Source organism: Pteropus medius, unplaced genomic scaffold, assembly GCF_902729225.1.
Source record: "Pteropus medius unplaced genomic scaffold, Ma_sr-lr_union100, whole genome shotgun sequence".
Taxonomy (NCBI): Eukaryota; Metazoa; Chordata; class Mammalia; order Chiroptera; family Pteropodidae; genus Pteropus; species Pteropus medius.
The window spans coordinates 28,586,460-28,601,281 of record NW_024355205.1 but is presented as its reverse complement, the minus strand read 5'-3'; the positions used below and the strand labels follow the sequence as shown (position 1 = coordinate 28,601,281).

The following is a 14,822-nucleotide window of genomic DNA, read 5'->3' as shown; positions in this document are numbered from 1 at the left end:
ATACTTTTCTGGAAATCAGCTGTTAGTTTTACTTCCAGCAGTTTCTTTCTACCAAATTTAAACAAATAAAGAGATTGATAAATAGATGTAGATTAAATACTGGACACAAAATCTGATATTGAAATATGAAGCTTTAGTAGCTTTTAACTCAATATAATGGATTTAACACCCTGCTTAACATAGAAGATGCTCCAAAAATATTTGTTCCCTGAATCAAGTCTTTCATAGCTGATCTGAGATGTGTTTTTTTTAAGATCTAAAAACAAAGCAGAGCTATGATTCCAATTTACTTTGGAGCATGAGGTATTATTTTAGAGAGAAATAGTTATTGGAGAATAAAAACTGTTCAGCTGGAGAATAAATGTCTGTTGAGATCAGACATATAAGGGATAAGGAAGCAGGCAGTGATTACATAAGGAAAGGAAGGTAAGTAAAGATGGGATTGAAACTGTATGTTTTCCTCCGCAGACTGACGCGGCTCTGATGTACGATGCTGTGTATATGGTGGCTATCGCCTCCCACCGGGCTTCCCAGCTGACCGTCAGCTCCCTACAGTGCCATCGCCACAAGCCATGGCGCCTTGGACCCAGGTTTATGAACCTGATTAAAGAGGTCAGTACTGTTCACTTGTAGCCCAGTTCTTTCTTCAGCTTAGCACTGTGTGACTTGTCAATCGTGTGTGGTCCTTTCCATATGGCTCTGTTGGCATGATGTCTACAAGGGAGGAGAAGCCATCTTCAACCAGTTTGTTGAGACTTTATTGGTAAAAGATTGTCTGGAACTACCAGTAAATTTCCACTGTGATGCTGAGAAGTTTAAAGAAGCTATCAAATCATAATATTGATCCTCCTCCATTTCAACGATGGCCTCACATGCGCTGGTCCTCCACAGATGTTTATAGAGTTCATAGGTATTTATCCCGGGGCCTGTTGAGTCAAGAAGTGAGTGGTCCATCACTGAAGGTACCAGAGAAAGTTCCTACATTGTCAGCTCATATAAATTCCCACTAAACAAGGGCCGTCAGTGGTCTCCTATGTCTTGGTTTGTACAGGACTGAGCAGAAGGAACCCTTTGTACTAATGATATTCCGATTATTGTGCCATTTATCAACTAACTGGCAAAGTCCAGTTCCATGCAGAACATCCAGTGCAGAAGCTATTTACCGAGAGGACAGGATATTTGGGGGAGGAGAGTTCATTATCGCTCTGAGATCCAGGACTAGCCCCTACCCTTTCCTTTTCTTTAAAATAAATTGGCTTTCCTTCACAAGATCCTGTTCTAAGATCTCAAAACTCCTAATGGATATGTATCCTTGAATTATCCTTGACCCCAACATATACTTGAGGGTTTGTCTGGACTTGACAAGGTGAAATAAGATATTTGCAAGCAGCCAGGCCTGACTGAATGTGTACTATACTCCATGACACTGCTCCAATGCTTTCTCTATGGGATGCAGAGAGTTACACCTCAGATAAAGAGTATCTTTTTTCCTCTCTGTACTGGGGAAGGTTGGGGTGAGATAAAGCCTTGAAAGAGAAGAATGGGAGGAAACAAATAGTAAGAGAAAAAGCCCTGCTAAGAACAAGGGGGACATCCAAGAAAAACAACTGCTTTGGCCTCTATCTCTGCTGGTCTCTTCAGCACCTACAGACTCTCTCAGGCTGTTCAGTCTACTTCCCCATTAAAAGATGACTCTAGTCTGTAAGGGTGAGGACCAGAGAGGCAGGATGGATGAGCATCAACAGTATGCAGGCTCCAAAGTAAGGTTACCTGCAAGGCTGAGACTAGGATGCAGAAAGCAGCAGTGTCCTGAGCACATGATTTAAGGAGGCACTTACACTCAGGTTGGAACTCTGCACTAAAGGAGACTAAGAGGGAGCACTTTCTTAAATGTTGTGCTTTGGGTCCCTCTTACCTCACCCTACTCCTGGCCAGGTTCCTTGGGTTTAAATCTCAGTACCACTAAGTTTATGAGTGATGTCACCAGGACAAGATACTTAAACTCTTTGTGTCTGTTTTCTCATCTGTAAAATGGGGATAACGCCTTCTGGCTCACAGCATTATTGTGAGGATAAAAAGTGAGGTGATACTCGTGAAGAACAATGCCAGAACACAGTAAGGATCTGAAATATTAGCTATTCTCTTACCACTGGAATGAACCACTAATAACAGCCTCGTTCCATTTACTGAAGATAATGCCAGAAATTTAAAACTGGCATTATCAAAAACGACGACAAAAAAAATCACAAATAGGCATGAAATGAAATACCCTTTCTGACAGCTCATAAATCTGACATACTGTGCCTAATAGAAAAACATTACACAGCCTCTCCTCTGCCGTGATCATGGTTATGTCCTGAATCACCACCGTAAGCACCTTGATCTTTAACAAGAAAACAGCTGGTTTCTTTTTATCTCACACTAGTGTAAGGAGAGGCAATGAAGCCACATGAAAGCTGGAGATCAAACACTTGGAGCACCCCATGCTCCTTTTGGCTTGTACTTAAGTTGCCTAAGAAGGTGAAATTACCAAACCACATATAGATATGTTTTAAAAAATAATGAGCTCTGAAATGAGGGACCACATTGAAAGCAAGAAAGCATTTTACATACATTTACTCCAAAAAGTGAATTCTCCATTCTCAGACTCCATAGTTGGAGGTGGAAAGGAAAAGGACAGGATGCATTAGAAAAACCTTTATCACCGTTGTTCTCATCTTCTCTTTTGTCTCTGAGCCAAGATGCCAGATGCTACCTTTGTCAAGGTGTAGGCACATGCAGAGAAGATAGGAGCGGGGGTGGGGAGGGTGGAGGTAACCAGGTGCAACACCCCAGCCTGTGGAAGGATTGGCACTGAGGGGCTTCTGAAGCAAACTTAAAGGTGCAAAAGTGACAAAATGCAGATGTTTCATTCAAGGAATACATAATTCAACAAAATTTTGCAGGCATCGGGCTTTATTAGGAAACATAAACGAAGGTATTTAGTCCTAAAACTTCCTTTCTTTTAGTAACTATCACTTTCCAAACAATTCCCGAAACTATGATCAGAAGCAATGTAAAGGAACAGTTCAGCAGACTGAATTTATGGGGTGAAGATCGCATTGTCACAGGAGGTAAACTTCCCCAGCAGAGAAGTAGTTGCATGCGCACTAATCCCTAACACCGCTTGTCACTGAGAATCAGTAAGCCTTTTCGACAGGTCTCTCAGGCTAACTGCTTGTCAGTGTTGTAGGCTGACTAGAAAGAGGGAAAGAATTGAAGAATATTTTAAACATCATAGAGTGTGTTATAATGTCATCTCTCAGGGCATTTGCTAAACAAATGCATATTAGGAGATTATAGATTCCTACTCAACAAGCAATACTGGAACTCCTTTATATAAGTAATGTTAATTTCACTCTCTAGGAGAAAATCTCCCTCCCCCACTCCCCCGGCAAATTAGATGTGGTTTCTACTATCTACTACTACCAATTCCACATAGTGGAGTAAAGGCAGGCTTCAGTAGAAGCTTTCCTATGCCTCAGGATGAAACCCACACTCAGCAGGATGAGCAGGGTCTCTAGAGATCTGGTTCCTGATCCGCTGGCCCATCCCACAACTTTTTGTAACCCCCTGAACTTGCCACATGCTCCTACCAAATTCTCTCACCTCTGACTGAATGCCTCCTCCGGGTCATCCTTTATGTCTCAAGTTAAGCACTAGCTCCTATCTTCCAGCCCTGACCCATCGATGTTGGCTCCTCATTTATTATGATTGTTGTTACACCACCAAAATGATTTGCATGTCTATCTCCAAGCCGTACTTTTCCAGTCTTGAGTCCCTAGTTCACATACAATCTATACGCAAGTACCATAGGACACACTCAGTACATGAATAACCCATGTAGTAACAGTTCAATAGGATAGTGCCAGGGCTTAGACTGGACTTGTGGACCGGGGTCCTAGTTCTGATGGGGATGTGGGGCAGGGGGTCTCTGGAACAGGACGGCTTTCATAACTCTAGTAACAGGAGTGTACACCCTGAGATTTAATCACAGATTACCATTTGCGTAAACTTAGCCATTTAATGTCTTTCTCGGAGGCCTCTTTTATAAAATGGGTATAAAAATACCCACCCTATACGTTTGTGGCAGTTACATATATTATAGCACAGCCGAGCAAATGGCTGGCATGCAGCGGTTGCTCAATAAAGCATAGCTCTCATTAAATGGAAGGTTCTGCTAAAAATGTTTATCATGTAAAGCAGTTGTCAGGAAGAAATGAGGCAGAGCACATAGAACATTTAGTACATTGCCCAGCATATGTTAGCACCGTGTGCTTGAGATTGTTATTATTAGCATCATCATTATTATTACTGAAGCCCAAGATGAAGTAGCAGGGTTTGCAAAAAGGAGAATAGGAACTAGTAGTGGAAAATTAGGAGTTCCATGGAGATGGGCATGCAGCCTACAGCAGGCCAATTGCAACCATGCCAGGGAATAAGGGAACTTTTGATCATGGAGCACACACACGACTGTCCAGGAAAGGCCCCAAGATGCTGGGTAATCATCAGCTGGGCTGAACCAGCAAGAAACCCTGCCAAACCACATCTCAGGTCAGTTTGGGAAACGACAGCTGAATGTGAATGCTGAGGAAGCTGAATTACTTCCTGTCTGAGATCAGAGTCCCTCTGAATCCAGAGTAAGTTCTAGCTGGCTGTGGGGAAAGCAGTGGCAGCAGCTGCAGAAGGAATGAGCTCACTGAGGCAACTGGAGAGATGATGACAGGTGCTGAGAAGGGCAGAGAGCTGTGAGTACAATGAAGTGAATTACAAATTTTAGGTTATGGCAGTGGTCCTTAACTGTTTTCTGGGTTACAGACCCTATATTACAACTGGACACTTCTTGCTTGGGGCTACGCTGTGCTCTCAGAAATCAGCAGGTAATTTAAGCGGGTAGCCTCATTGGGCCTGGGAGATTTTTAAAGCTAACTCTTGTTCTCAAAGCGCTTTCTTTGACTGTATGATTTCCTGTGCGGCAGTCTCTCCTGATGTTTCTATGACCTAAGTAACAGATCTGTTTCAGATGGAAGCATGCATTGCTTCCTCAGCCTGATGACCTCCAGTAGTATGCCTCCTGCTCTTCCTGTTGAAGTCTCTCACCCCTCTTGACAGTTCTATTGGCTATATAACCCAGGACGATCCCACCAACAAACTCTGGATCCAAATCTGGTCCATGGGAAACACCCATTCCTTCCTTGGAAATTCTGCGAATGCCTCTAATTGTGATGCGACAGACTTCCCCTGGTTGGCCCACCACCTCGATTGGTCAGCTCTCATGTAGCCCTTGTTTGTCACTTGGGAGTCAAACCATAGTCTATAGTCCACCCTAACTTTCTCATGTTTGGGTCAGCCGTTGGTCTTCTGAATCTCTAACAGCAGCCAACCTATTTCACATATAAGCAAAGCGATGTACATAAATGCATAGTAAGTATTCTGCCCTCTAGAAACACAAATTTGCTTGTAGCTTCCTGCATCCACCATGCTATTCTCAAATAGTGGAGATACATGAGTTTTTCTTTTTCGGATTAAAACATGCATTGTAACATCTCTCTGTCATACTCCTTTCAGCCTGGAAAGCACTGTCTCCCATGTTCCACTTGGACTCTCTTACTCAGAATTCATTTTCTCTAGTGAGCATCTCCTGAACTTCTCTTTGGAGATTGGTCCTCTACTGGACAACATAGCTCCTGCATGTCTCTATGCTAGCACTTAACATGCTTCATTCAGACACTGTAAGATCTTTCCCATGGATAAGAAGAAAGTCAGTTTATCTTTGTGTCCTCAGAGCACTATGTCTGTACATTGTAGGCATTTAAAAGATGCTTATTAAAGAAAAAAAAAAAAAGATATGCACACAGGCAAAAAATTTAAAAAAATAAAAATAAAATAAAAAATAGAAGATGCTTGTTGTGCTGGACCCAGGAAACTAAAATTTAGCAAATTAGTTATAAATTTTGCGGAACTAATACTTGATTTTAAACTATACAACTAGTTCCTAATTGATCTTGTCCAAAACAAATTTACTATATACTAGTGAAAAATTATCTCCAGATACCAATGTATATGGGATTTCACTGAGACCTATATAAAATATGGGCAACTTTCTGGCATTGTCTTGCTATAAAAATGTAATTTATTAGTTTTATTTTTATGGAATGAAGGTTATAAATTTGAATATGTAAATAAGATATTTAAAATTCAAGCTTTTAAAAATCAAAAAGTAAAAGATAAAATTCTCCACTCGGGCACTTATATCTGCCTTAATATTTATTTAGACTTTTACTTAGTAGGCCAGTATTTAATTTTCTGTGGGATTTTTTTTTTATTTTTTTCATTTTGTTTTGCTTTTACTATATGGGATCCATGTGAAAAATTACAGAGTTGAAAAAAAAATTAAAATCCCTGGAGAAACATAAGCTCTGACATGTTGGTAATCTACTGTGGCTCTACTGAATAACACTTCCCATTATCACATGCCACTTAATTTGATTGCCAGGATAAGCTGTCCCTTGGATTAATTAGATGACATTGGATCTGGCAGGATACTCAGTCCAACTTCTATCTACTCTTTGGAAACACTTACATTTTCTGTTATTCTGTCCCTGAAGTTGTTACTGGGTGACCAGTCACCTGTCAGAAATGCTGAAAGTAGGTGTCAGCATAGGTTCTGCCAAATTCTCTTTAGTTTCTATGATTCTAAATAACATTTGTATTTATAAGACAGTCTTCAGAGACTCGTGTCAGTTACCCTTTCTCCCATTTAGCTACTCATATCCTTGCTCCCCATCACATTGATTGAAGAATTTACTTTCTCTACCGCAATCTGTTATGTTTGTGTGTTTGCATGTATGAGTGCACATGCAGAGATGTGTTTAACTTACTTAATGTCATTTTATAATACATATATACATAGACATGTATATGTATGTGCATATTTATGTATGTGTATTTATGTGGGCATATGTATTTGTGTGTGTGTGTCATTCAGAAGTTTGCCTTTCCAATCAATCTTAAGTTTTGAAATATATCTAAGTTGATGCATATTTATGTATCTGGTTCATTCATTTTCATTGAAATCTAGTATTCCATCATTCATTTAGTTAATAAATATTTACTGAACACCTTGTATGTGGCAGACCCTATTCTAGAGACCAGCAACGCTCACTAAATAGAACAAAGTCCTCATTCTCATGGAGCTGATATTCTAGTGGGGGAATCAGACATATATAAAAGGAAATATAGTACACCAGATGATGACAATGATTATCAAAAAGAAAAAGAAAAAGAAGCTCATAATAGGGTAGGGTATGCAGGGGTTCTTAAAGAAAGAAACAGGCATTCTTATTTTATATAAAATAGAAAATATCTCAGTACTGTCCAATAGAAAAATGTGAGTCACATAGATATTAGATTTTTCTAGTAGCCATATTAAAAAATAAAATCAAACAGGTGAAATTAATTTTAATAACATATTTTACTTACCCCAATAGACCAAAAATATTATTTTAACATTTAATCAATATAAAATTATTATTTTATTTTCATAACAGCTCTTTGAAATCGAGTTTGTATTTTAAGCTTATAGCACTCAGTTTGAACTCGCCACAGTTCAAATGCTCAGTAAATCTTGGTGACTAAATAAATAAATGTTTTCTTAATACAATATCTCATCCAACCAGGCTAACCAGAGATAGATATAAATTAAACCCACATAGGATCTAAATTTTTACCCTCATAGACAAAGAACATATTAACTATAAGAATTATTATCTACTCAACAAAGACAATAATCTGACTAATATGACCAAAGTAATTTGAGTAATTCAAGACTGAGTGATTTGATTTCCAGGTTTAATTGATCACATTATCTACATAATTAGACACGTACTCTATTCCCACTCACTTCGCACCTACTGGTTCTCAGATTTGTGTTCTTGCCCATTTAGTTGTCTTGCAAGTACAGAAGCCCATTTATTACATTTTGACGCACAAGTCACCAAACTAACCAGTGTCAAAGCAAACTAGTTTATCGAAAAAGAAAAGCCATGTGGATATTCTAAAATAAATCCTTAGGAAATAAAAATAAGTTTACACAGAGTGCATGGCATAGATATAGTTAAAGTCAGCAGATTTAGAGTTGGAAATCAAATATTGGCAAGAAGAGCTATTATATTTTTAAATTATGCAGTGATCCATGCAAGCTGTTATTGCAAGATAATGGGTTATAAACAACACACATAATAGTTAAAATAATTATATATCGAACAGATGAGAATATGATAAATGCATCGTTTCAGTTCCTGAAATAGCTGACATCCAAGGAAGTTATGCGGTCTAAAGGTTATGTTTATCATTTCTTCCTTTGTTTAATGTTTATTTTCATCACCATTATTATGTATACTTTAGATTTGTTTTTAAATAGCTTTTCAGAGAACTGGCTTAAAATTGAGGGTGACTGGACAGAGATTACATTGCTTAGATTGAGAGTGAATTTCAGATATTTGTCATTGTACCATACTCTGGGGACCTGACTAAGACAGTAATAGTATAGTTAGTCCATCAGTCTATCTATACAATAGATATAGAAGGAGCCTCTTTTAATTAAAAACAAATGAAATAACACCACAATGAATTATGGTTGTTGACTCTTCTATTCAGGATACAGAGCAAAGTGTTGACAAATTTTTGAAATCTATGAAAGTCTTTGTTTTCTTTTCTTTGCACCATCTCCCCCAAAGTACCTTCATCTCTTGATCTTACTGTTAGTAATTCCATGATAAAGTGTTAGCAAAACAAAAATTTTCTAAATGAATGGTTACATCAATTAGGGAGTTAATAAATACCCAAAGGTGTCATTCATTTCATGCATATTCACAGCATGAAAAATGAAATTCTAAACTTGGAAAGCGTTTGAAATTCAAAAATTTCTTTAGAGTGGGACTGAGGAGTAATTTTGAAGCTACAAATGAACGAAATTTCCACTTTTAACTATATCTATACCATGTGCTCTGTGCAAATCTCCAATTTCACCAGCAGACCCTTGAGGAGGTCAAATTATTTTAACTCTTTGATCTGCAGTTTATACAGTCTGCTTGTCCAGATCTTTCCAGGACGAGAGAAAAAGGGACAGGACAATAGGGTAGGACACAGATATTTGTTTCTTGTCATGTAATCTTATATCCTTTATTAGGTATCATAACCAGTAGGCAGAATATCCAATATCCAGGTCTTGCTACCTCCTCTCTCCCTTTCCTCCACTACTTAGAAGTATGTAACTCTTAGAAGTGCTACTTTATTCAATCACTTCCTCCATAAACATTTTTGATATCAATCAAATGTAGATAGTGGAATTCAAAAATAAGAAAAACAATTCCTGCCATCAAGAAATTAACAATCAATTGGAGAAGAGATAGCTAACACAAAGAGTTAACATAACATATAATTATTATGTATAAGTATATAATAAACGTATAGTTGACATAATGCAAATAGTTAATAGTTAACTTAGTTAAAATAACACAAGACCTAGTGAAGAATGCCACGGAGTTAACAGGTAGCCCCTACAAAAACATAGGGACCAGAACCATATTTTCTCCTCTTAAAATATGTGCATTTTATAACTCCAATTTTTCCCTTTTCCATTGAGCAGTGACTTTTGGAATAACCTCTCTAATGTCTTCAAAAATTCTTAAATGTGACTCAATAGCCATTTTAATACTCAGCATTTGTTTTCAAATACTGCATTGCTGATGGACCCATTCTTTCAGCAAAAAGAGAGACTCCTTGCTGAAGGATCATGTTGAAAACGTCCTTGGTGATTCTTTCAGTATAACTAATTGCTCTGGAGAATCTCCAGACTAGAAACAGAGTGCTCAATTGCATTTCAAAAAATGATGGTGCTAAACACTGATATTTATCAATAAAATTATGATCAGATTATATGAATCAATTAACAGAAACTAGAGAAGGAATTGCCAAAGACTGCCCTACAAATAAAAATCTTATTGAAATACAAATAAAAGGAGAAGCAATGCTTTCCAGTTGTGTTCAGGCCTGGAATGTATTGACACCTACAACTCTGCAACCAGTTTAAATCAGCCGTAGTTTAAAGCTAAAAGATTCTTACGGTAAAAATCAAATTCAGATCTTTTTAAACAAAGATCATTAGAAGTCCAGAGAACTAACGTCCTTTGTTAGATTTGTGTGTTTGGCTCAGCCACTCAAGTGCTTTTCATGACTTGGGGACAAACCAATCCATTTAAAGAAGGAAAGCTTAATAACGTGTATTAGTATATGCCTATAACAACTTTCCATTAACTATTTCTCATAATGTGTTACGGTGCTGTGCTTCTAATACATGTCTGTGTACATGCACACACACACACGTGCACATACACAGACATACACACACTCACTCATACACTCACTCCCATACACTTAAATCTTAGACTTCAAGAAAAAGTCCAGTCTTGATCCAATGACTTATGAGCTATGTGACTTTGGCAAGCCACATCCACTCTTTGTCTCAGTGATCGCAAAATTCTCTGAGTCTGTGTCCTTACAGTAAATGTTCTCAAAAGTGGACAGAAGGCTGTCCAACTACATTTCCATCCTAATAATCTTACATTTTCTGTACCTCATGTCGGACAACCCAGGAATATCACGTAAAGAGATAAGCTCACCCCCCGTGGGCAGCCCACTGGAATAAAGTCTATATAAGCTTGCTGGTCAGATTTACTCCAGAGTATTTACCCTCGTCATTGCAAGAATTGCCCAACTGCTCAGTCCACAGTTTGGAGTACTAAACTATAAAGTTCCTCTTCTTTATTAAGTGAGTGGTTCACATGTTTGTCTTGTGGGGGATGCAAAGATTATTGTGGTTCCTGATGGTGAGGGGTATATAGCCAGGAGCACCACCTTGAACGTTTCAAGAGGGTCTAGGACAGAAGCAAGGTAAAGATATATTTGAAAATAATAGCCAATCACATTGGGAGCTCCTTGTCCACCTAAACTATGTGAAATAGATGTTATTAAGGAGCAACAAAAATTGCAGAAGTGCAATTGGAAGGAAATCTGAAGAAGGAAGAAGGGATCTGCATTGGTGGTGACTGGTGGATGGATCCTGACATGAGCCAGGGGTCTTTTTAGTGCCCGCTGGTAAAGAATCTTCCTCACTTAACTGCTCACCTAAAAGGCAGGTGGGATGCGGCATCCTTCCAAATGCCAAAGGCTGACTTCTAAGAGAGCTCATGCACTCAGCAAAACAAACAAACAAAACAAACATACATACAAAAAAACAACTAAACAACTAAACAATTAAACAACTAAGCCAAAGCTTAGTCTTGCATTAAAGTGCACATCATTTTCAGTTACTTTGAAGACAAGTTGTTAGGAGAACTTCAGAGGCTTTCTGAGGAAATAATAATTTGGGGGCAACAATAATTAGAAACATACAACGTTTTAAATGCTTTAAATCTATTTGCTCACTTGATCCTCACAACAGCCTGATGAGTCGTATCTCCATTTTATATGACAAAACCGACTGAGGTTTAGCAAGGCTGGATGACTGGCCCGAGGTTATAAGCTAGAACATGATGCAACCATAGCTGTTGCACCATAAAGCCAATGGTCCCCATTTCTGTGTTCCACGCCTCTCAAATCTAAGTTTCCACAACTTGAAGATTGCTATGTAGAGCTTTAATCTCCACTTAGCGGTATGTAACCAGAATACCCCAAAACACTTAACAATACTTCTTTATTTATGCATGTGTTTTTATTTATTTTAAAAGATATTTCTAATAACCTTGTGAAATTCAGAACATTCATCAAAACTCCTGAGTCTATGGCATAGCTGTGCCTCCTGGAAGCCTGAAAAGGCACAGATGCCAACGGCCCAGAGTTTTGCTCTGCCCTGAAGAATGAAATGATCAGGGGTTGTATTACATCTGGCTCTCTCTGGCCAGTGAGTAGTCAGACTTCTTTGATGCCAAATATGATTGTGTCTTCTATGCTTTTCTTTTACTTTCATTGCATTTATAGAATAGTAAAAGAATTGAAAAGCTTTAGACTGAAAATATAGTAACCCATAACTTCTCTGATGTCCAGTTATTCAGCAACTTCACCATTTGGCAGAATTACATTTTACTCCCTAAGTGCTATCACAGAATGATAGAATGTTAAAGTTTAATGGGAATATGGCAAATTCCCCAGCTCTCTCACATTGCTGTGGAGGAAACTGTGATGGAGGAGTAAGCTGAACAGCCTCTGAGCATCAAAAACAAATCAGAGTCATTCTTGCGGACACTCATACAACAGGGCGTGTTCTTCTTTGGCTCCTATCCTAATACATTTGGTCATCTTCTCAGCTGAACACTGTCTTTGGAGTCAGAAAATACGGGTCTAAATCCATGCCTCATTTTTTATTACCTCTATGTACCTCACACCCTTGTGTCATCAGACAAGGCTAATGCTTTCGACTACACACAGTTGCAAGAATGAAAGCGAATAGCATTTGTGAAAATATCCAGCATATTGGGCTGTGCGATTGAGTTTTCCAAAGGTGAAATAGTTTGTAGCAACATCTGCATGCTGATTGGAATGATCCAGTCAGAGAAGGACAAGTCGATAATGAGAGAGAGAGAGAAACTGTTGGAGCAATGGCTCTGTACAGGTAAGGGGGGAGGGAGTCTGGTGCACGCGTGAATACAAGCGTGGATGGTTCATTTGCAGTGACAGGAGGGAAACGAGAGAATATAAGATTGGATGCTGGTGATGAGATCGTAGACATGACAGTAGTAACTCATCACCTCTGCTTTCTCAGTAAGATAACAACACCATCAGCTGAGAGTTAGGAAGAACTAAGAGTCGAGATTCCATTATAGCAAGAAAACAAGTGAATGTCAGCTACATCACCTATATTTTGAAATTTTTACAGAGTAGAACCATTTAATGAAGGAACAAATACTCGTACATATCATTTATCAAGATTTCTCTGAAACGTTTATTCTACATTCAATATTAAGCAAGATAGACTATGTGTTGGGAATAGTGACAAGATCTATACTGATAAGATAGGTGAGACATGGGCCCTGACTTCAAGGAAAGTAGATTCAAATAAGATAGACATGAAAGGAAATATGTGCCTTACCTTTGAGGGACTTAGAGGTTAGAAGTATCTTTAAGGTACAGAGCGGGTCACAAGGGCAATAGCGTTCTTCCGCCTGAGTTTCTCCAAAAACCTTCCCAGAGGATGTGAGAGTTGGCCTCAGTGTTAGACAATGAGTTGGAGTGTGGCACGCAGCATGGGGGAAAGGGTACTCCATACTTGGAGACTAGTTGGTGACAGAATGAATCATGGTAGAAGGTAAAATAGTAGATGATGAGTAGAGGCTAGCTCATAAAGAATGTGCTAATGATTCAGACCAATTCTGTAGGTCAGAGATTTTGAGAATGTACCTGAGAAAAGTGTGTACCTGAAGAAATGACTAAATATATACATTATATATATGTATATTCATTATATATTATATACATTATATACACTGTGCGTGTGTGTGTGTATTTCAACCTCTAGAGACTTAGATAATCTCTTATGCCAATTTGAGAAAGATTGCATTTTAAGTATGAAGATGAAGTTAAATCATGTTGCCCACCCTCTATCCCCTGTGTATTTTATAATTCATCACTAACCAAAAATGTGAGGTATATCGATGCTTTATTTTGTGCCATTATTCCTATGTAAACTTTCATTAGTGTTCACAAGAGGAAAAATACTGAAAGAGACATTAATAGACCTAAGCCAAAATAAGCATGGCCTCTTGCCCTTGAGATGTCAGATCTAAGTGAAAATCTAACAAAGCAACACAGAGCGGCGATGAACTCACGCTGTGGGATGGAAAGTGGTAGGAAGGAAAGAAGAAAGGGCAAGATCGAACCTTCCTTTTTCTCTGATTTTCAGAACAGCAGGAGAGTTGGGGATATGAGGAAAGAAGTGGGTGTTGCAGAGGAGGAGGGCGAGTTTCTTCATCATCCTTCACCTTCCCTTCTTGGTCTTCCACGGACCAAATGACAAGTTCAGCCCATGACCAGGGCTTTCGTTGTCTACATTACTGAAATTACAAACCAGTGATTTGAACGTCAGACTAATTATCACTTGAAAATTATATTTGAATACTGACTCCTTCTATGTGCAGCCCGTGAAGGAACACTAAGAGAAAAGGATGAAAACGTTCCTTGTTGGTTTTTATGTAAATCAATGGTTTGCCTTGGAAAGTCAGGTCTTGATACTAATAACTTGAGCTGATCTTTTAGGTATAAATGTTAGACGTTTTTTACTCATTTGTTTCTTTCATTGAGTCTATGGAAAATATATCTTTAAAGTTTATGTGGCATGAAAATAAGAGTAAAGGCATTGTCTTTTATGAAAGCCTCTTTCTTTTATCCATTCTATATATTCTACGCCTTTTTAAAATAAGTATTCTGAACCAGTGCCAAGCAGGCTGGTAACAACATTATCTGACCAGAGAAAAAAAGGATGTAGTGGTGGAGGAGTGAACAGTATTTGTGATTAAAATTCTTCTTAGCAAGGAATTGAAAAGTAACAATTTTCTGGATCAATATAGATGATGAGTGTGGTCCTGTCAAATATTTTAAAAGACAATTCCAACAATTGCAAGGGACTTTAAAGAAATAATGAAAATTTGTGAATGTGACAAACCGTTGACCCAGGTTTGAACCTGGATTAAGTTTGCTCCATTCAATGAGTTACAGATTTTCTTTTCATC

At 38.3% G+C, this 14,822-nt stretch overlaps 1 protein-coding gene across 9 annotated transcripts in view; it reads left to right on the top strand.

The window, feature by feature from the left end:
- GRIK1 (glutamate ionotropic receptor kainate type subunit 1) overlaps positions 1–14,822 on the top strand; it is a 336,286-nt gene that overhangs the window by 251,278 nt on the left and 70,186 nt on the right. For all 9 annotated transcript variants that reach the window (XM_039857657.1, XM_039857663.1, XM_039857662.1 and 6 more), the window contains one exon: positions 469–612. In XM_039857657.1, coding sequence (XP_039713591.1) covers positions 469–612 — 144 coding nt within the window. The remainder of the gene's footprint in view (positions 1–468; positions 613–14,822) is intronic.